Genomic DNA, 22,182 nt, shown 5'->3' with positions numbered 1-22,182 from the left:
TGCAATTCAAACAATCTCTTTTTAAAGTTAGAGGAGTATCTATGGACCATAAAATATGAACATAATATGTGGATCTCTCAGTTAAGAAGGGAGAATGAACTGCATTTTATCCTTTTGTGTATATGTACATGTATACAAAATTTCTTGTGTGTGTGCGCTATTTTCCCCAGTACAGAAAGCACTCCATCTTGACAATAAAAGCTTTTCTGCATCCTCTTTAAAGGGGTGGAGCAAGGCTTTTTCTGGCCAATAGGGTAGGACTGAGGTCTGAGTGAAAATGGATGACCACCGGGCTCCCTCCTACGGGGCGGCGGGATGAGGGACAGTGTTTTTGGAAAGCTGTGACAGAAAGTTAGAGGAGCGTCACTAAGTCCTGATGAGGTGAACTGAATATTGCAAGTAGTTTGCCCTTCTTTGAGGAAGCCAGATTGAATGATACAAGATGTTGAATTAAAAAAAATCACTGGAAATGGGAATATTCTCTTTTGAATAGTTATTTGTTTATTCAACAGAATGTTTTATTTTAGTGTCTATTAAAAAGTTATAAAAGAAGCAGTTCCTAGTGAACCTTAGAGGTAGTGTCGGAAGTTTCTGCCATGTGGAGGCATTGGACAGCACGACTGGGCGCCAGTGCCAGTCCCTCGGGGGTGTATGAACAAATCTGCATACCTGGAGGAGGTGAGGAGTGTGTAGAGCTACAGCGCCTTGTGGTTTTCCCCGAGGCTTGGGTCAGAGTAAAAACTATTTACTTGACACTGAGGTTTATCACTTAAACTTAAAACAATTTCAAATGTAATAGGTTTTTAAAGACAAAATATAAATCACATTATTTTGATGTTTGCTGAATAAATTATAATAGTACTGAAAAGTGTGTTCATTGTTGATTTCATTAATTTTGCTAGAAAGCCAGAAGTCCCCCGTCTTCAGTGACTTCTTAGTCAGTTGAAAAGAAGCATAACAACTAGGAAACACCTGCTCATTGGCATTCTACGAGGCTTAAATAAAATAATAAAAATTGCTATAATAGGAATAATAGATGTAATTCTTACTAGTACAGATGAAAATCAGGAAGCCAGATACTCTATCATTTACTCTTTATTTACTGAATTTAAATAAAATGAAAAAAATTATTAAAAAATAATTTTTTTGTTAAAAAAAATAATCGTCAAAAAAAATTTTGTTGAAATAAGTTGCTACTAAAGTAACAAAACACATGAAACAAAAGCCATAGGATAAAGTTGGGGCTAAGTTACCTGAGCAATTTTAGTTTTGTCCCTCTGCAAGATCTTGGGTAGGAATTCTGTATCAGAGGGAGAAGGCTGGAGGCAGTGACTTCCAGGCTTAGCATACTTTGTCGTTTTATTTTTTGCAATATCCGCTGTATTAAGGAAAAGAGTTTAAAACTTTTATTTGATCATTGATTCTTTCTATGACATTGCTATTTCCAGTTTCCTCTTCCTGCCCAATTCTGGAGATCTGAATCTTTCTGAGTATTTAACCCTCTGCTGACAGTTTAGTCACATAAAATATTATGATTATACTGACCCAGGGTTTGTAAAGTGTTGAAGAGAGGTCTGTGTGAAATATGAATAAAGGAGACAGATAAATTTAATAGCTGACTAGATATCAAGTACAGTTAGGCCATCAAAGGCATTTCAGTGCAATGGAAAAGCTACTCCTAAGTTGGAGAGTCTGTTAGTAGAAGAGCAGACTTGGAGGCACTTTGCAAAGACTGGGGTAGTGGTACAGCAGTAAAGAGAGGAGCCCTCAACATAAGCTTTAGTTGCAGATGTCTTTCGTTCCAGAGAAGGTAGTTTTTAAGTGATATTGTTTGCTAACAGCTTTATAGAGATATAATCAATATGCAACATATTTAAATTGTACAATTTGGGGAGTTCTTATAGATGTATATGCCCATAAAACATTACTGCAATAAAAAGGAAAGATTTATTCCCTCCAAAAGTTTCTTCATGTCCATTTGGAATTGCTCACATCTGCTGCCTGAACCCACCTCATGATTCAAAGGCAACCACTGATCTGCATTCTGTCAAGTTTGTATTTTCTAATTTTATACAAGCGGAGCCATTCTTCTGTTGTTTGGCATTTCTTCATTTGGTAAAATTATTTGCAATTCATCCATGTTGTTGCATGTACCAATAGTTGATTCTTTTTAGTAATGAATACTATTCCACAAAATACATATGTATATACTGTCATCTGTTTATTCATTTGCCTTTTGGTGGGCATTTGGGTTGTTTCCAGTTTTGGGCTATTACAAATATAAGGTGCTATCAACATTTGTGTACAAGACTTTGTTTGGATATTTGCTTTCATTTCTCTTAGATAAATACTAAGTTGTGGAATGATTGAATCATATAGTCGATGTGTTTGACTTTTAGGATATTGCCAAATTATTTTCCAAAGTTGTCGTATCATTTCACATTCCCTCTAGAAATGTATAAGAGTTTCAGTTGCTTCACATCTTTAATAATACATTGTATGGTCCATCTTCAATTTTAGATATTTTAATGGGACTGTAGTGGTATCTTATTGTTGTTTTAATTTACTTTTCTTTTATGACTGTACATTGACCATATTTTGATGTACATCCTTGCAATTTGTGCTTCTTTAGTGAAATGAAGACTTAAATCTACTATTATTATTTTAATTTGGTTGTCTTTTTAAAACTGAGTTTATACATATATTTATTGAAGTATAGTCAGTTTACAGAGTTGTGTCAATATCTGGTGCACAGCACAATACTTCAGTCATACATGAACATGTATATATTCATTTTCATATTCTATTTCACAACTACAAGATATTAAATATAGTTCCCTGTGCTATATAGTACAAATTTGTTATCTATTTTATATATATTAGTTAGTATCTACAAATTTTAAACTCACAATTTATCCCTTCCTGCCCCCTTTTCCCCAGTAACCATAAGTTTGTTTTTTATGTCTGTGAGTCTGTTTATGTTTTGTAAATAAGTTTATTTCTCTCTCTTTTTTAGATTACATGTATAAGTGATATCATATAGTATTTTTCTTTCTCTTTCTGGCTTACTTCACTTAGAATGACAATCTCCAGGTCGATCCATGTTGCTGCAAATGGCATTATTTTTTATGGCTGAGTAGTATTACATTGTATAAATATACTACAACTTCCCTATCCAGTCATCTGCTGATGGACATTTAGGTTGTTTCCATGTCTTGGCTATTGTAAATAGCGCTGCTGTGAACATTGAGGTGAATGTATCTTTTTGAATTAAGGTTCCTTCTGGGTATATGCCCAGGAGTGGGATTGCTGGATCATATGGTAAGTCTGTTTTTAGTCTTTTGAGGAATCTCCATACTGTTTTCCATAGCATCTGCACCAAACTATATTCTTACCAACAATGTAGGAGGGTTCCCTTTTCTCCACACCCTCTCCAGCATTTATCATTTGTGGACTTTTGAATGATGGCCATTCTAACTGGTGTGAGGTGATATCTTATTGAAGTTTTTATTTGCATTTCTCTGATAATTAGCAAAGTTGAGCATTTTTTCATGTGCCTATTGGCCATTTGTATGTCTTCACTGGAGAATTGCTTGTTTAGATCTTCTGCCCATTTTTGGACTGGGTTGTTTGTTTTTTCTTATTGAATTGTATGAGCTGTTTATATATTCTGGAGATTAAGCCCTTGTTGGTCTCATCTGCAAATATTTTCTCCCATTCTGTAGGTTATCATTTTGTTTTGATTATGGTTTCCTTTGCTGTGCAAAAGCTTATAAGTTTAATTAGGTCCCATTTGTTTATTTTTGTTTTTATTTCTATTGCCTGGGTAGACTGCCCTAGGAGAACATTGCTAAGATTTATGTCAGAAAATGTTTTGCCTATATTTTCTTCTAAGAGGTTTATAGTGTCTTGTCTTATGTTGAAGTCTTTAAGCCATTTTTAGTTTATTTTTTGTGTATGGTGTGAGGGAGTTTTTTTAACTTCATTGACTTACATGCAGCTGTCCAGTTTTCCCAACACTGTTTGCTGAAGAGACTGTCTTTACTCCATTGTATGTTCTTGCCTCCTTTGTCAAAGATTAATTGACCAAAAGTTTGTGGGTTTATTTCTGGGCTCTCTATTCTCTTCCATTGACCCATATTCTGTTTTTGTACCAATACTATGCTGTTTCGATTACTGTAACTCTGTAGTATTGTCTGAAGTCTGGGAGGGTTTATTCCTTCCAGCTTCATTCTTTTTCTTCAGTAATGCTTTGGCAATTCTGAGTCTTTTGTGATTCCATATAAATTTTAGGATTTTTTGTTATAGTGCTGTGAAAAATGTCCTTGGTAATTTAATAGGGACTGCATTAAATCTGTAGATTGCTTTTGGGATGGCCATTTTAACAATATAAATTCTTCCAATCCAAGAACATGGGATATATCTCCATTTCTTTAACTCATCTTTAATTTTCTTATTCAGTGTTTTGTAGTTCTCCACGTATAAGTCTTTCACTTCCTTGGTCAGATTTATTCTTTACTGAGTTTTGAGTGTTCTTTTAAATTTCTGGATACAAGCCTTTTATCAGATATGTAATTTGCAGATATTTTCTCCTGTTCTGTGGCTTATCTATTCTCTTAAGTATTTTTCAATGAGAAGGATTTTATCAGTTTTTCATTTATGGGTCATGCTTTCAGTGTTGTATTTAAGAAATCTTTGCTTAACCCAAGGTACAAAGATTTCTTCTAGTTTGATAGTTTTAGGTTTTACACGTCGTCTTATGGTCCATTTTGAATTAAGTTTTGTGTATGTGTGAGATACAGATCAAAGTTCTTTTTTTGCATATAAATCACCAACTTTTCAACACCATCTATTGTAGTTTATCCCTTCTCCATTGAATGGACTTTGAACCTTTGTCAAAAATCATTTGACCATACATATATGGACTCTATTCTATTCTATTCTATTCAGCACAGTGTTGAACAGAAGTAATGACAGTGCACATCCTTGTCTTTTTCCTGATCTTTTGGGGAAATCATTCAGTATTTCAGCATTAAGTATGACAGTATAGATTTTTCATAGATGTACCTTAGCAGATGGAGGAAGTTCCCTTTCTATTCCTAGTTTTCTGAGAGTTTTTTAAATTAGGAATGGGTGTTGCATTTTGTCAAGTGCTTTTTCTGTATCTACTGAAATGATCATATGGCCATCTCTTTTCTTCTGTTAATGTGGTATCTTACATTGGTTGATTTTCAAATGTTAAATTGACATTGCATGTCTGGTTAAATGCTGCATGACAGCTTTTTCTGTAAGTACATTATTAGGTTATTCCATTGCCTGTGGCTTGCATTGTTTCATGAGAAATTTGCTGTCATCCTTGCCTTTGTTATGCTAAATGAAATGTGTTTTTTCCCACTCTGGCTCTCTTTAAGATTACACTGTTGCACATGAAAAGATGTTCAGTATCACTAATTATTAGAGAAGTGCAAATCAAAACAATGGAATATCACCTCATACCTGTCAGAATGACTATCATCAAAAAGTCTATAAATAACAAATGTTGGAAGAATGTGTATATATGTGTGTGTGTGTGTGTGTGTATACATATAATGGAATATTACTCAGCCATAAAAAGAATAGAATTCTGTCATTTGCAGCAGTGTGGATGGACCTAAAGAATACTGTGCTTAATGAAATGTCAGACAGAGAAAGACAAACATTATATGATCATATGTGGAACCAAAAAAAATAATACAAATGAATGTATATGCAAATCAGAAACAGACTCATTAGATACAGAAAACAAACTAGTGGTTACCAAAGTGGAGAGCGAACAGGGGAGGGGCACATTAGGTGTATGAGATTAAGAGATACATCCTACTATGTATAAAGTAGACAAGCAACAAGAATATATTATGTAGAACAGGAATTATAGCCATTATCTTATAATACTTTTAATGAGGTATAATCTGAAAAATACTGAATACTGAAATCACTGAAATACTGAATCACTACGCTATATACCTAGAACTAATACAGTATTGTCAATCAACTATACTTCAATTTTAAAAGATGACACTGTTAATCCCTGTCAGAGTGTTTTTCATCTCAGATACTGTAGTTTTCATAGCCAGAGGTTCAGTTTGGGTCTTTTAGGAATTTTTCTTTGTCTCTCCTTAGCATGTTTATCTAACTCCTTAAGTAAATGGACTCCTTACTGTCTCTACTAATTCTATCATCTGTGTTATTTTGGGGTCGTTTTTGATTCATTTTGCTTCTTATTATGGGTTGCATTTTATTTCTTTGCATGCCTAGTAATTTTTTTATTGGATGTCAGACCATTAATTTTAACTTGTCAAATGCTGGAATTTTTGTGTTCCTAGATGTAAGCTTGAGCTTTGTTCTGATAAGCGATGGAAGTATTTGAATATCAGTTGATCTTCTGGGGTCTTGTTTTTAAGCGTTGTTAAGTGGCACTAAAACAAATAATTTAGGGATAATTTTTCCCTGCTAATGAGACAAATCCTTTTGAGTACTCTACTACATCACTTGTGAATTCTAAAGTTTTAAATTCTAGCTCATAGGCATAGGCACTATTTCTAGACTTTTGGAATTCAGTAAATTTTCCTCTTTAATCATTTTTGGTGTTCCCCCCTGCCCCATCACAAGCATCAGGTGGTTTCCTCACATACGTGTACTGATCACCACATAGCTGGATAATTAAAGGGGACTCTGCAGGTCTTTGGAGCTCTATCTCTGTGCACTCCTTTCTGGGGTTCTGCACTGTGAACTCTCCATTATCTTGACCTCTCTGGGTTCCAGTTCTGTCTCTTCAACTTGATGAGACCCTTGGGTTACTCTTTTCTGGGCTGCAGCCTAGAAACTTACTCTAGGTAGTAAACTCAGTCAATGGTAGACTCCACCTTATTTGTTCGTTTGTTCGCATGTCTCAGGAATCATTGTCCTTTGTTATCTGATGTCTAATGACTTCAGAACCATTAATATATATAATCTTTAAATAGTTGTTTATTATGAGAGGGTAAATCTATTATCTGTTAAGGTACTTGGGAGTAGTTTGATACTTCGAGGTCTTGTTTTTATGCTTCCGTTAGGCATACTAGAGCAGCATTAATTTTAGTTTTGGGTTGATTTTTTTCCCACTGCTGAAGCAAGAATCTGAGTATTCTATTTGATGTTCCATTAGAGGGTAAAAATGCTTCTTTTTAAAAAGTCCCATTGGTAATTTTTCTTCTTCTCTTTCTTCCCTATCTCCACTTAACACTCCTGTCTCCACCAGAAACACACAACACTAATTTAAGTATAGTACCTTATAGATATTGAAGAACCAACTATAATATTTTTTGTAATTCTAAAAAAAGATTTTAAAATACATTTTAAAAAGTGGAGCCATAAATCTTGGGACAGATTTTAGAAATCCAGACATAAAGCCTCCTTGGGACCCACAAGTAGAATAATTAAGAACAGATTCTTAGTAATCTTCTTACCACTCTGACACTTTGCAATGCAGAGGAGGTGATACATTCCCAAGGATGCTTGTTGTGTGATTGAGGGATCAGTGTGAGAACACAAAAGAGACAGTTCTGCTGCCAGGATACCCAAACATGGAGCATCAACACTTGTCTAATGAAAAAACAAAGGAGAAAAATGTGTTTCCAATGCATCATCAACATTAAATGTCTGTATCTGATTCATATATATATATGTATATCAGACTAGTATTAGAGTTGAGCTTCAGAGTTCACAAAATCTGTATTCAAATCCTGGCTCTGTTACTGAGCCTCAGTTTTCTCACTTATGAAATGCAGGTAACAGATGTTACCCCATAAAAATTATTGTATGGATTAAGAGGGTAAGATTTATGACAAAAAAGAAAGTTCCTAGCAAAGTTCTTGGAAATGATAGTGACTCAACTAATAGTTTCTGTTCCATAAATTAGGTAGCCATTTATATGTAGCAAATTCCTAGGATACTGGGATGTGGGATGGGTATTCAAAAACATTCATGCTTCCTTCTCCATGTATGAAACACTTCAGATGACTCAGTAAGTCACTGGAGAAATGTGACTTTTTTCCTAGAATTGCTCTGATTCTTTCCAAGGAAATGTGTGTATGTTTTTTTTTTTTTTAAAGAAAAAAAAAAAAAACAACTCAGAACATGTACTTCTGATGTAAAAGTTACTACCCGAACATTTATGTATTCTCCCCCCGCCCCCACAACTTCCTTGACACATAGGCTTCTCAGATATTTAGGTTTTCATCTTGACTGATTTTTTTGGTCAGATCAAATGCAAACAGAGAGAGGAGGAGGCACATGAAAGAAGACAGGAGAGATGGAATCGACATTTTGCTTTTGTGACAGTATGAGTACCATTACTTTTTTTTTTCTAACAAAAAGGACTCTGCCCACATGTAGGTTTGCTTAACTCGTGGGTCTGCAGAATCTTCTTGTCTATAAGACAAACGATTATTTTTCCTAGATAGATGCTTTGATGATTGGTGGTAAAATTAGTCTGAGTCAACCTTCCAGGGAGATCCCAAGACCTGTTTCTCCTTCTTTCTGTTTCTCTCATGCACCCTTATCCCTGCCTCTCATTGCTTGACCCACTCACATCTCTCTGTCTGTCTCAGTCTTACACACACACACGGAGTCATTAATGAAGAAGAATATGAGGTGACCAGGGTCATGGGCCAAGGGTATAACTGTATTAGGGTGCTAGGAGTGATGGTCTTAGTAGAAGAAGGGAAGATAATCTCTTGCTTCTGTGGATGATACTTCATTGTAAGGCTACCTGGGGCTCTCCCTATTTTAGGAGTCCTATGACTCAGGATAGTCTAGAAGCAGACAGTAGGGGTTACTGTTTACTCTAGGCCCTAGGGAGAAGTGTTTTACTTTCCATTAGGTATTCTCTTCTTTGGGTTTGCATTCCAAGTTTCTTTTTCCATTGAATGGCAAGCTTTTAAGAACCACTATTTCATTATAGGTTTAAGGAAAAAAGGCAAAGTGTTCTGTTTCTTTGTTCGGCATGATGGAGGAGTATGAGTATGCGTCTGGTATTTTTGCCACAAGCTTCTCTGCCATAACATCTTTGCTAGAAACATTTTTGCTGCAGATATTTTTTTTACCACACGACTAATTGGCTGTAAGGCAATTTTGCCAAGAAAACATAAAATAACCAGTTGACAGTTTGGTTTGACACTTTGGTTTCAACTGGTTGAAATGCGTTAGCATTTCTTCCAGTCAGCAATTTATTGATGGCCTATTGAGCTGACCGATACAATGATTTGCCCCAAGAGTTGGTTTCTTATTTTGAAACATGCTACATTGGAGGAGAAAGAGGCTGAGGGCCTAGGAGGTGTAGAGCTGAACCTACATTTCCCATAGAACTTTGGAACATCTGTCAACACACATGTGACAAGATGCCAAGAACAAAAAACAGTGCAGAGATTTTTACAGTGCAACACAAAGCTCAGTTACAAATATGCATGTCTGGTTTTCAGAAACTGAAACCTCTCTTAATGAAGGAAGACATTTTAGCAAAAAGGAAAAAGTGCCATGCTGAATGAGGAGACGAATCAACAAGCTAAATACTTGTAATACTATGAATGAAAGACTTCAAAGACAAGTGCTTAGGTACAACCCACAAGATAAAATTAGTTATTTGTCAGGATTGCCACGAATCTACTTAAATAAATGTTCAATGTACTTAAATATTGTGTATTTTGTAATAAAGTATTTAAAATTTTATTACTAATTTTTCATGTTTTATTATATCCTTTTTAATGTTCCTGTTTTATTTTTTGTTATTTTATCTTTTAAGAAAAATTGCCATAAGTCCAATTAGTTATTTGGCAAAGATGTCTATGGCAAAGATGCTTACAGCGTAAGTACCTAGAACCAGGGGAGTACCTCTCACAGCTTAGCTCAGTGAAGCTGGGGATCATTTACAGGGATTGACTCTAAAGTCTTATGTGTTATAGTTTTTGCCTTGAGCATCCTTTCTGGTTATCCCTTCTAATGAACTGGTGGATGTGTAACTCTTAGCAGGTGTCTTTATAAAGGAGACTACTAGTGATGCAAATTGGTCTGTCTAGATGTGTGCCTTTAGCAGAGTGGTGTGGCCATGTCTAGACTGCTTAGTGTGTTTGAGGAGAAAGGGAGACATGACCTCTGAGAGGCTAAGAGAGGAGTAAGGCTGTGTGAACTGTGGGGCACACTGATTATGCTCTCTGCACAGTCCCTTCAGAAGTGTGCCGACTGCAGTCACATCGCCTCAGACACAAGGCTTTGGGAACTTTTAATACAACATAGCCCTGCTTTTATAGAAAATCTGTCTAAAGTGCTGAAAGAAGGAAAGCTCAGCTTTTTATTTATTAATAATACTTTTGATTGTTTTATATACTTGTCCCCCGCCTCCATTAATTTCACTGACCTAATTATCTTTAGAAGCCATTATTTTAAAGAGAAAGTTAACGTAGTAAAGTTTTATGCTTCTGTGACTGTGATAAGCTGGCTGAAGCCAGCTCTTAGTTCCCACCTTCTGGGAAATGCTGGTGTGCTTCCACCTGGTGGCAGTTTGCAAACATTGCAGAGCAGGTTATCTTGGCTTCCCAAACAAGTCTCAGTTATAGATTGAGTTAGTCTGGAAAATTTACGAGAGCCTTCTGCTGCACAGGTGAATTTACGTAGTTATTCTTTCATGGTTGAGGGTTGAGTTTTGTGCAGGGGAAAGTTAACTTTGCAACCGTAATTGAAAGACAGAAGAATTGATAAAAGTAGATGAAACCCCCAAATGTCTTACCTGCAACCTGAGTGGAACACACTAGAATATATATATATATATATAATATATATAGTATATAAATATATGGTAGGTTTATAAATAAAAAGTATATATATGCACACATATATTTAGAAATGCAGAGAGAAGCATGTGAATAGTTACCATCAAATACTTGCTGAGTGCATGAAACATGTTAGGAACTTTGCAGAACACAGACTGGAGGGGTGAACTACAGTTACCCTCAAGCCTTACTTGCAGAATTGTCTATGCCAATTTGGACATCCCAACTCATCTTAGAAATTGAGGGAGGCTGCCTTCCCAGTCCAAAGAATCAGAAGATTTAAACAAGCTGCTCAGTCTCTCTTTTGGACACTGAAATAGGGAATCAGCATGATCAAAGGATGCCATGGACTGTATTTCCCTATGTCAGTAATGTTCCAAGGCTGATTTTAGATAAAACAATAAAAATTTAGCTTTGTTGTAAGGCTGATCTAGGCTTTTTGTTTCAATATGTATAGACACTGTGCATGTAGTAGAAAATGGATAAATGAAGACAGCGTCACAAATGCCTATTTCTGACCCTCTTTATTTTGAGCCCCTGAACTGATTTAAGCAATCAGATATGCAGTTAATAGAGGATAAGTTGTGAAACAGAGACTGAAAACACATTATCCATAAGAGGGAGAAATTGTTCAGAGATAGCATGAGGATCAGAAGGCAGGCAATAGTGTCATTTGAAACATAGAAAACCTCAGTAAATATTGGCATTATGAGGTACCTATTTATTCTGCATCTGAAAAGCAACAATTAAAAAGTCTAATTGCAAAACAATTAAAAAGTCTGTGAAGGATGTGGGCACTCTAATATTCATAGGATTGCAAGCTGGAGGGCAGCCGTGCACTGCTGAACTTTAACTTAATCATACTTTATGATCTATTATCTTTCTAAGTATTTCTAAGTACATATTCACAAACTTGCAGAGAGATGACCATTTCTGTGTTGTTTGAGGTAGAAAAAGCCAAAATATACTTTAATGTTCATCAACTGAAAAACAGTTGAGTAGATCATAATACATCAAAACTATGGGATATAAGGTGTAGTTAAAAGAATGAAGTAGATCTATGAAAACATCTGTAGGACTTATTGTTCAGTGAAAAAAGCAAATTGCAAAACCATATGTAAACATGATACAAATTTAGTAAAGAAAAACTGAGTAACAAAGCTATATATCTCCACATGTGCGTGTGTATTTGGATATGTATACAGACTGCTGTTTGACAGGACACACATCACACAGACGTGGCTAAGCAGGAGATTGGGGTGGAGAGGATAGTAAAGAAGGACTTCTGTTATATCTTTAGCATATTTTACAATAAAAGTACTCAAAAATTACCTGTACAAATTTAAAGTAAGTAACGGTTTAAAATGTTTTAGGAAAAAGAAATAAGAGGGAAAGTAAGGATGGAAGAATTTATAAGTTTACAGATAACACTGGTCCACAGAAGAGAATCCAGTGAGTCAGCAAAAACCTAGTATTGACACACTCATACTGCTTGTGTAAAGCATGAGGCATCTTAATTAATTGTTTGAGAAACTGTGCTCTAATTAACATAAAGTCATGTAGGATATTGAGTCTTTTCCCAGTACCCCAACCTACTAGCATGACAATACCAAACAGGCAATCTAACACTCTCAAGACTCAAGACTTGGAAAGCAGCACTGAATGCAGTCTTCAGAAGCCCCTGGCGTGATTACTCTATGACTTACATATCCTTTGACTTTCCTGGATGCAAAGCTTAGGACTCTGCTGATGATCACCATGGCTCTTTCCTGCAGGTATGAACTGTCTTCATTCATCCACACAGCCATTTCCTGTTAAAAACACAATAATCATCCAAGAACCATGGTGTTTCCATTTCCACAGGTCCCTTTCTGGTGTTCATCATCATTAATCAAGGTCCCCCATGGTCTCCCAAGGGTTTCACACCTAACCTATATTTACTTCAAAAATATGACAATAAGCTAGTATATTACCATCTAGTATAGTACATTATCTACCATAATAACTATACCTGGCTTTTATTTTATTTAATTCTACCCAACATTTACTAATCCAGTATTTACTAATATCCACTATGACAGTCACTTTTCCAGGCATCGTGAAAAGTTTAACATGAGGCTATGATGGGATTTGGAATTATCATCAGCTGCTTTTCCTTATCTTTTTCTTTCAAAGTATATATCTCCTCTTTTTTTTTTTTAATCATAGGATCTGATTTGCAGTTTTAAAAAAGAATCAAAATGTTGTCTGATCCTGAAATGTCATCTTATCCCAGAATTTCCTCTGCGAACTCACCATCCAGATATTTTCTGGCTCATGGTTTAGAGTACATTCCTGGAGGCAGCTTGGTGAGAAAATTCTTGCTAATTTTGATTCATTGCTAGATTTGGTCTGTTGTGCCGTAACTTCTTCCTACTCTAAATCCTGAGCTGCAGGGACATATTTATAATCTTGTAAAGGGAAGAAGACTGCGTATGTCTCACATCTTAGCCACCGTTGACAGACTTAACACAGACTGTTGGAAGCCTTAGTGTTTGTGCCAATGGTTGGCAAATCTCTTCCCTTTCACTTGATCCCCTTGTGTAAAACTGTTCTGAAGTTTATTTCCTAGGGCAGAAGACGTTATAAATCTCAGAGGGGTCAGCCTCTGCCTTTTCCAGCAGTGTAGTTCAGCTCTTTTTTGAGAATCAGGGGAGTTTCTAGACATGGTAGATGCAAGAACAAGGTGGTTAAGTAACGGACTCCCAAGTTAGAGCAGCCCCTCCACTCATTATAGCTGTGCACACATTACTGCTCCTCTCTCTGCTTCCATTTCCTTATCTGCAAAATGGGAGAAATAATTTTAACTTCCATATAGGGTTACTTTAAGGATTCAGGTAAATAGCCCACTTAGTAATTATTCAGCTTAGTGCCTGACGTAGGGTGAATGCTCAGTACACAGCCTAGGGTGGCTGAAAGAGCACACGCGGGGACAGGGTTATGCTTGCGGGGCAACGATAACTGCTTTAAAAGGTTGCGAAGTTAACATTGTTTTAAATGCACAGAGAACATTAGGCACAAATTAGCTCTGTATATTTTATTATCCCTCACATTTCTTCTTATCTTCACAGATAACAATTCTGCTTCTTTTCTTGAATGTATTTTATGATTTCAAAAACCCATAGATGCTTGTGATAGAGTAAGTCAGTCTAGTTCCTCAGTATTTTCAGATGGCCGCCTCCTGGTGCCATCGTGTTAACAGTGCAAAATTGAAGAGCATGGTATGTCCAGATCAGCCTGTGTCTCTGGCTGGGACGTTAAAAACACAGTGAAGTCTTGGATGTGAAAAATGGGGTTATGGATAGTTGTTAGACCTTCCTCTGATAGCATGGTATCCATGAAGACAGGATGTTCACAGGATTCCCTAGCCCCTGGGTTGTTAGGGAAGCCCATGCGTACAGACCCTATCAAAGTGTGGTTCACGGTTCTTGAACCCGAAGGTTGTTTAGGCCGTTCATCCTATGCTCTGTTACCCCATGTAGTGTTCACTCTTACATTGCCCCATAACGCTTGCCTTCCTAAGTGTCTGTTGATGCCATTCTCCCAAAATTGAATTCTTAAGATTGTGTCTCTGTAATTCAAATAAAGGGAAGTGATTTCATTTGGGGGATATTGACACGTTCTGAAAGGTAAAGAAAATCTTTTTAGTCGCCAAATCCCTTGAAGGAGATCTAAGTATGGCAAATGGTAAATAATGAGTAAAATATAGTACCCTCTTTAGATTTATGACAGGAAAACGAAGCCACTTATTTCCCTTTACCTTTAAGATTTGCAGTTTGTAGAAGTCTTTAGACACTAAGATCAGAAGAGTGTCCTCATACACGTTGAAAATACTTCGGTATAAAGTCTGAAAAACAAGAATGTTACACAACCAGCCAGCCAGCCAGCCAGCCAGCCTTAGACAAAATTTTACCAATGCCTATAGTTTTGCATCCTGGGGACCTGTGTTCTCTCCATAAACTGAAGGTGAGAAAGGCGGGAGGTAGCTGTGGAGATGAGATCTCACCCAACGCTACATGCTTCTACACCTTGTAGGCAAGTGAACTGAGTAGCTGTGCTGAGAAATAGAAGCATTAGATGTTGCTAATCTTACTGTAGGACTCTTCCTACCTCCACCTTTCCTGGCTCCTCTTTCCTTCTTTGCAGCATTTGCCAGTGAACTTGCTGTTCTTGCTGAACAAATTAACCGAAATCTCTTCACCCATTTGTTCCCATAAACCGTGTACAATCGATTAAATCTCATGGGTTGTAGAATTCACAAGGACCCCAGGGGTATGGATTAGTGCTGGAATATGCTATTTATCTATTGTATCTGAAAAGGGTGAAGGTGAGAACAACAAGGATTACAAGTTTTAGGCAGACATTCTGGGGGATTGCTGTGATGCGTAGTGATGTCTCACCTCCAGGTCCTCTTGCTTATCTTCACTCTTCCCTATTTCTTTCACTTTGTCAAGACTTGGTATAGAAAATACCATTTTAAAGGATGACTCTGTTATCTTCAGTTGAGTTTCAAATTGCAATGAGGGATCCACGAAGCTGACAAGAAAAAAGCATAATTATTAAACTGAGGAAAGAACAAATATAACCTCACTTTAGTGGCTTTTTCTTTCTTTTTCTTAGTTTCAGAGAGAGTGTACTAGAAAATGAGGCCCAACTTTTGGCTTTATATAACACGTGGGCTTTAAATGTTATTGTAAAAATGACAGTGGTGCTTGTCTGTTTTGGGGGAAAAATTATTTGTAACCAGTTATTTAGAATTCAGAATATATTTCTCCAAAGACATAATAACGTAGAGTGGTTACCTTCTCAGCCAAGCGCATAAAGCTATGCTGAGATTTAGATAGTTGAAATACATTTCTGCCACATTTTATGGAATCCATGATACTATGTTTCTCACATTTAGTATTTCTGATATTGAGACATATCTTCCAGTAGATGGCAAAAGAAGCCTTCCCATCAACAGCTAGGAAGACAATCTGAGACACAGCTATTGTTCCTTCAGTAGGTGTGATCTGGATAACAGCCCCTCCTGATTTCTTTTGAGATGAAAATAATATTTTTTAAAAGATGGTAATATAGTTGGTAAGGTAAGAAATCTTGTGCTGAATTCAGAGTCTTTTTCCTCTACTGGACAAGAAGATCTGAATATCTGATATCCACTGTTTGGAATGGAATCTCTTAGAATATATTAGATATTTAAAATTTTGGGAAGATTGATTTGACTTAATCATGTGATCTAATGGATTATTAGACTCTGAACATATACCTATCAAAAGCTTCCAGGAATAAATAAAAAAAATAGTGATTTAAAATGTGCTTTGAAATCATATTGCCTGTTCTTAAAATGCTAAAATGGTCCAGGTCATGAACAGGGATTAGGAAAGTAGCATGACACTCGGATGCTGTGCCTAGGTAGACCAAAAAAAATTAAATTAAAATTCAAAGCAAGCCTTTCCATGAACCCTGTAAAATAATACGCCTAATTTTATTTATATGTATCTATGTATATATGTATGTATATCTTCTAGGTGACTAGGCTTTGAAGAAACATTTATTTCAAGTTGACACTATTTATCAAAAGCTCTAAGAAGGTTCAGCCCATCTGCATTACTTTAGGTTCAGGGGAAACAGATGCCAAAACAGAATTAGATGCACAAGAGATTTCCAAGAGAAGCAGAGAGAGAGAAAGAAGGAGGATTAGGCTAAGATGAGTCTTGGACTGCAGCAAGTTCCAAGGAGGGTTCAGTCTGGCTGTTGGGGACTCCTCAGGCTGAAGTCACCCACTGGAGTTATTTGTCCTACCACATTGGGTTGTTAGTGGGAGCAACCTGTGGGAGGTGAGGCCTCAGAGACTGAGCTGGTGGATCTATAAGCAATGGCTGGAGCTGTTGACCAATGAGGATCTCCCAGAGCAGGCAGGGCATTGGCATTTTCATGGTTGCTTTTCAACTAAATCAATAACTTTACTCTCAGAAGGGTATTTTGAATAAGTATTTCAGAGAAGATACAGTCTTTTATTTACAAAGATAATTATCTAAGGTTGGTAAAATATAATTTAGAAAATTTCAAAATTTCGGAATACTATGCTGCCATTAAAATGGAAATGTAAATTTACAGAAAAATTAAAAATTAACAAAGCAAAAATTAAAAGAGGTATAGAAAATTGAATGTGTAACCTGCTTATGATTTTGCAATAATTAGAGTATCTGCCTATCCATGCAATGTAGAAAGATTAAAAAAGAACATGAGAAAGAAAGAACTAATAGTTGCTGAAATAGGATGGTGGAATTTGGAATAATTTTTTATTTTGGACATTTGTGATATGTATCTATTACATTTTAAAGGTACTCAATAAGTGAAATAAGAGTGTATTAAAACTTATTATACCTGGAATTCATGGCCAGGATCATGGCTTGATTACTTAATAGGCCTGAATATGCATCCCATAGGCTGGTAGCTGTTTGAGCCTGTATTACCGGAAGAAAGAAGAGAATCAATGGTGACAGACCTTTGAAGCTTATAACATCGTGTGTAATTCTGTCTTTTACAGGACTTGGAACATGAAGTCAAGGGTTCCCAGAAGTGTTGAGACCAGACAAACTGTAATTTAAACCCACACACAGTGCTAAATGCTAGCCATTTATAGCCAACCACTGTGCTTATGTAATTAGCATTTCCAGACAAAATTTTGTTAGGAATGCTCTTCTGTACACCACTCTATTAAGTGCAGTCTGCTCGGTGTGGAGCCTGCCTAGAAAGATACCAGCAAGGTGATTTAAGTTAGGCCTTACTGAAGAATGTCCAAATACACAGTACTATAGAGTGAGAACCATGTACAGGTCAATGTATAGCTGTCTAGTATAACTATTTAGACTTATAAATGATAATCAGTGGGGTTCTATTAAGAATTTCCAGTTCTTTATTCAAGAAACTGGAGAACTGGAGAAGACCTAAACGAATCGTGTATTTTTTCTTCTGTGCATCCCACTCTGGTTCATGCAAGCCTCTGTTGCAGTGTCACTTTCCTATATCAGGGCCATTGTGCTGTTTATAGAAATTCTCAATTTCTATTTCCAAAGTAGTTCAAAGTTCTCTTTTAGGTACTGCTGTATAATAGTGATTTTTTTAAAGAGGATTTATTCCCTCTACTGCATAGGTAAATGCCTGCCCCTGATTACCTATCACCCTAAAAACAAAAAGCAAACAAAAAAACCTTCTCTGTTTGCTCAGTGCTGCTCCTCTGACTCTAGCATTGAGTGCCCCGTGGGGTCTATGTTCTGCCTCTATGTGCTGTGAGAGCTATCCTGATGGATGGAGCTGTATGCTTTCTGTTAAGTTCGTGTTATGGACTGTATGTTTGTGTTCCCTCAAAATTTCTCTGTTGAAATGCTGATCCCCAGTGTGATGGTATTAGGAAGTGGGGCCACTGGGAAGTGACGAGGTTTAGATGAGGGCATGAGGATGAAACCCCCATAATGGGATTAGAGCCTATTTATAAGAACAGACATGAGAGAGCATGCTTCTAGCTTCTCTGTCACGTGAGGATGCAAGGAGAAGATGGCTGTCTGAAAACCAGGAGGAGGAATCTCACCAGACACTGAATCTGCTATGCTTTGATCTTGGACTTCCTAGCCTCCAGAACTGTGAGAAATGAATTTCTGTTTAAGCCTCCTGTTCTGTGGTGCCATGTTAAACCAACCTAAATTGACTGAGACAGTCAGAGAAGCTTCCTGATTGGGGATCTGAACTAAAAAATGGCCTCTCCCCACAAGGCATAAGCACCCTGCCATGACCTTCCTGGGAATCAGCATTCTCGCACCCCTTCTCTGGGCTGTGCTCAGACTGAGTGGTGCAGAAGGCTTATTAAATATTTATATTCACATCTATCATTGATTCCTGACAACACCAAACATGATTTTACTTAACCTTGAGAGAACAACTCTTTGCCATGTTACTTATTAACACACTGAACATAATTATTACTGAGAGGGTATGAAACCTACTATATGGCTGAAAACTTTCACTCTAACATGGAACTACAATGGTGATTCATCTATTTTGAAAAGATACGTATTTTTTTTTTATCCTTGTCACCACTTTCATTCAGTTTGGGCAGAAATCCACTAATCCCTGTTTCTCTGGGCAGTGACTAAACATTGTCTCTATATAAAAAATGTCCTTCTGGCACTATTGCCTCGATGCGAACTTTTCTCATAGAACATGTTTCAACTGGACTTGAGTCCTTGGAAATCAGTTTGTAACACTTAGGCTCTAAATCACTGGTTCTCAACACTGGCAGTACATTAGAGGGGCTGAAAAATGTTGATGTTGATTCCTGGGCCACACCTCCAGAGATCTGGATTGAATAGGTTTATATTCTAGACGAGATGTCAACACTAACCGGAGAAGGAGAAGGAGAAGGAGAAGGAGAAGAAGGGGAAGGGGAAGGGGAAGGGGAAGGGGAAGGGGAAGGAGAAGGAGAAGGAGAAGGAGAAGGAGAAGGAGAAGGAGAAGGAGAAAGCCTTTCAGGAGATTCTGCTGTACAGCCAGAATTGAGAAGCCCTTTTAAATTCTGCAGCTTGATTGTACAGTAATACATTGTCATTTAGCTGATCTATGATAACACAGACCTCTGTTTGCCCTCTGTTAGCTAGCATCTCTTTTTCTTGGAGACAAAGTTGTTACCACAGCTCCATCCCCAGCTTATTGTTCTGCCCATGTTACTGCAGCATCACATCTTTTGCTGATTGACTGATGTACAGCAATACCTCTTCTTTGTTATAAGCATGCCTTCTCCTGTGCCACGTGTACTACTAATGCTTATCTAATTCCAAAAGCCGGGGCACAAATGGAAAAGCAGTAAGTATTGTCTAACATGTATAAACTGTTTTTCCAGTGGTGTCAGTCTAGGGGGTTATGGGAATTAGCCGAGAATTTCACCTGCTTTTCCCAGTTAGGCTTTTTGTTATTGTTCAGAATATATAGCATGCTCGCCAGTTTCCCAGAAACTCTTCAGTGCCCCCTCTGGGAAGAAATGGTTATCATTCTGGCTTTAACTTGTATTATATGGATAAGTTCTCTTTTATATCATTTTCAATTACTCCTTAATCACTATGGATCTTCATTGGAAACCCACAGTAAATGATAAAATCGTCATCATCCTGGAAATCTGTACTTTGTAATATATTTCATAACACTGGGTTCTATGACCAGTGTGGTGGGCCTTAAGCTTCCATATTTATTATTTTGGCTTTTTTATCTAAGTTATCCATCTGCTTTTTATATGTATATTATATCATTGACATTTTTGTTCAATGTCTTGTCATTCTTGGCCAGAAGAATTGGAGTCTTGCCAAGCTGACTAGTTTCTTAAATCTCAGATGTTTCAAATCACATTCATACAATGTATGTTTCTGATGCCACCTTAGCCAGGGGAAAGTAAGATTGCATTTCTGTGGCAAAACCATTTGTTTCCATTTCAGAACCATATGCACTGGGAATAATACCTGCCATTTTACTGGTTCTGGTGTAAAATATTAATATTCATTGAAACTTGATGTTCTCTACCTAGAAAATCATTTTTCTTCCCCTTTTTCATTTTTCTTAGCTGGACTTCTGCCCCTTGTGCTTTCTCTGATTCCTTTTCACCGAGCAGTGCAATTCGCATTTCTGTTGAACTGCATTACTGACGGCCACTAGAGTATACTTTCTTGAGGCAACTCAAAAGTTATAAATAGCATGACTATAAAAGCATTGAACGTCTGCAGACACTGAGATCCAAATATCCCTCACTTCCTTAGTGGGGAAAAATTTCCACTTTCTTTGATTGGGGCCAGCAAAAAGAGAAATTTATTTTTTAATCTTAAGTGTACATAAACATCGTAAACAGTATGTCCAACACTGTGTAGTAGTATCAGCCTAGTACTGGTTACTTAAAGTGTTGTTTTAAGTCCAGGTCTCAGTGTAATCATTCCAACACTTGCTGGTGACTGCCCACTTTGGAGACCTATATTCATACGTATCCATTTCAGTATCTGACAGAATTCTGCCGATGAAACTTACTGGTTTCTTTTCCCTCTCATCTTTTTAATGTAATTGTATAAACCCTCAGAACTAGTAATACATGTTATTATTAGTATGTCAATTCCTATATATAAGAAAACCTAAGCAAAACAGGGATGAAAACCATCATGTTCACATCAACTTCAACGATTCAACAGGGAGAGGATTACTAGCTACTCTCTTATTTTTTGAAGGCTGCTTATAACTCCTTTCTTTTATATATCCCTGGTTTAGACCAGGATTAGACCCCTGGGTTAGATCATTAAGGATTATTGTAATAACATAAACATTCTTTGCAAGTTTTCTGTGATATTCATTGAAGCAGAAAAATTTTGTTCCAAATAATTAAAAAGGTTTGGCTAGCTGGTGATTGCAGACACTGTTTCCTAATCGCTACATTTTAGAAAGACCTATAGACCATGCACTTATTTTGGAACAATTTCAAGTTAGCTTTCCCCAGTCCATCTAGGACTTTAATTTACAATCTGTTATGCCTCTTACTATCCACTTTGACAATATTAATGTTACCCATGAACACTAATAATTTTAGGTAGATCATGTTACTAAACGGCTTCTCGATTCAGTATTAAAAGGTTTCCCTTTAAACTAATAAATCTCCACTGGATAGAAAAGTCTTTGTTATTATCCTCATCAGTCTGTGTTATCTGGTAGTTGGAAATGGCAACACTGACTTAACAAATCTAGCCTGTGGAAAACCACAGACATTCCAGCAAGTAGTCTAGAGATCCCTGAAGGCAAGATAGAGGGTGTTGGTTCAGTGATTATGTTAATATGTACACACTTAAAAAAAACCTCCCACATTTCTTTTTACTTATTAGACATTTAACAATAGCAGTTAGAATGAACCACAAAACTACATTTTAAAACAGTGCATAATACCTAAGGTATTAATCTTTCCTCAAACAGTCCTCCCCGAGCATTACTGAAATTGTCTTGTCAGTTAACGTTCTCACATGCCAATTCCCTAATACACACACCTCAATCCATCCACAAGGAGAAACACTTTGGTTCTGTCCCAAGTTGAATCTTCTTAACATTTATTAAAATGTTACAATTCAATATCTGTCTAAAAGAAGTCTCAGAAGGAAAGAATGAAGAAAACATAAGGAAGAAAATTGTCCAGTGAATAATGCAAGGTAATTTCTCGGAGATAAATGGCTGGGGTCTTTAGATGAGTAAGTGCCTAATATATTTGAAAAAAAAATACACCTAAACCTGT

The 22,182-nt window shown here is 36.7% G+C and overlaps 1 protein-coding gene across 1 annotated transcript in view; it reads right to left on the bottom strand.

The window, feature by feature from the left end:
• Positions 1-22,182, bottom strand: part of MROH9 (maestro heat like repeat family member 9) — a 127,294-nt gene that overhangs the window by 32,035 nt on the left and 73,077 nt on the right. The window contains exons 3-8 of the mRNA XM_064478148.1: positions 17,268-17,347; positions 15,281-15,416; positions 14,641-14,727; positions 12,548-12,652; positions 7,488-7,620; positions 1,254-1,378 (exon numbers count right to left, since the gene is read on the bottom strand). Of these exons, the coding sequence (XP_064334218.1) occupies positions 1,254-1,378; positions 7,488-7,620; positions 12,548-12,652; positions 14,641-14,727; positions 15,281-15,416; positions 17,268-17,347 (666 nt within the window). The remainder of the gene's footprint in view (positions 1-1,253; positions 1,379-7,487; positions 7,621-12,547; positions 12,653-14,640; positions 14,728-15,280; positions 15,417-17,267; positions 17,348-22,182) is intronic.

Source organism: Camelus dromedarius, chromosome 23 (assembly GCF_036321535.1).
Source record: "Camelus dromedarius isolate mCamDro1 chromosome 23, mCamDro1.pat, whole genome shotgun sequence".
NCBI lineage: Eukaryota > Metazoa > Chordata > Mammalia > Artiodactyla > Camelidae > Camelus > Camelus dromedarius.
The sequence above is the reverse complement of the archived record's forward strand: the minus strand, read 5'-3'. Positions and strand labels throughout refer to the sequence as shown.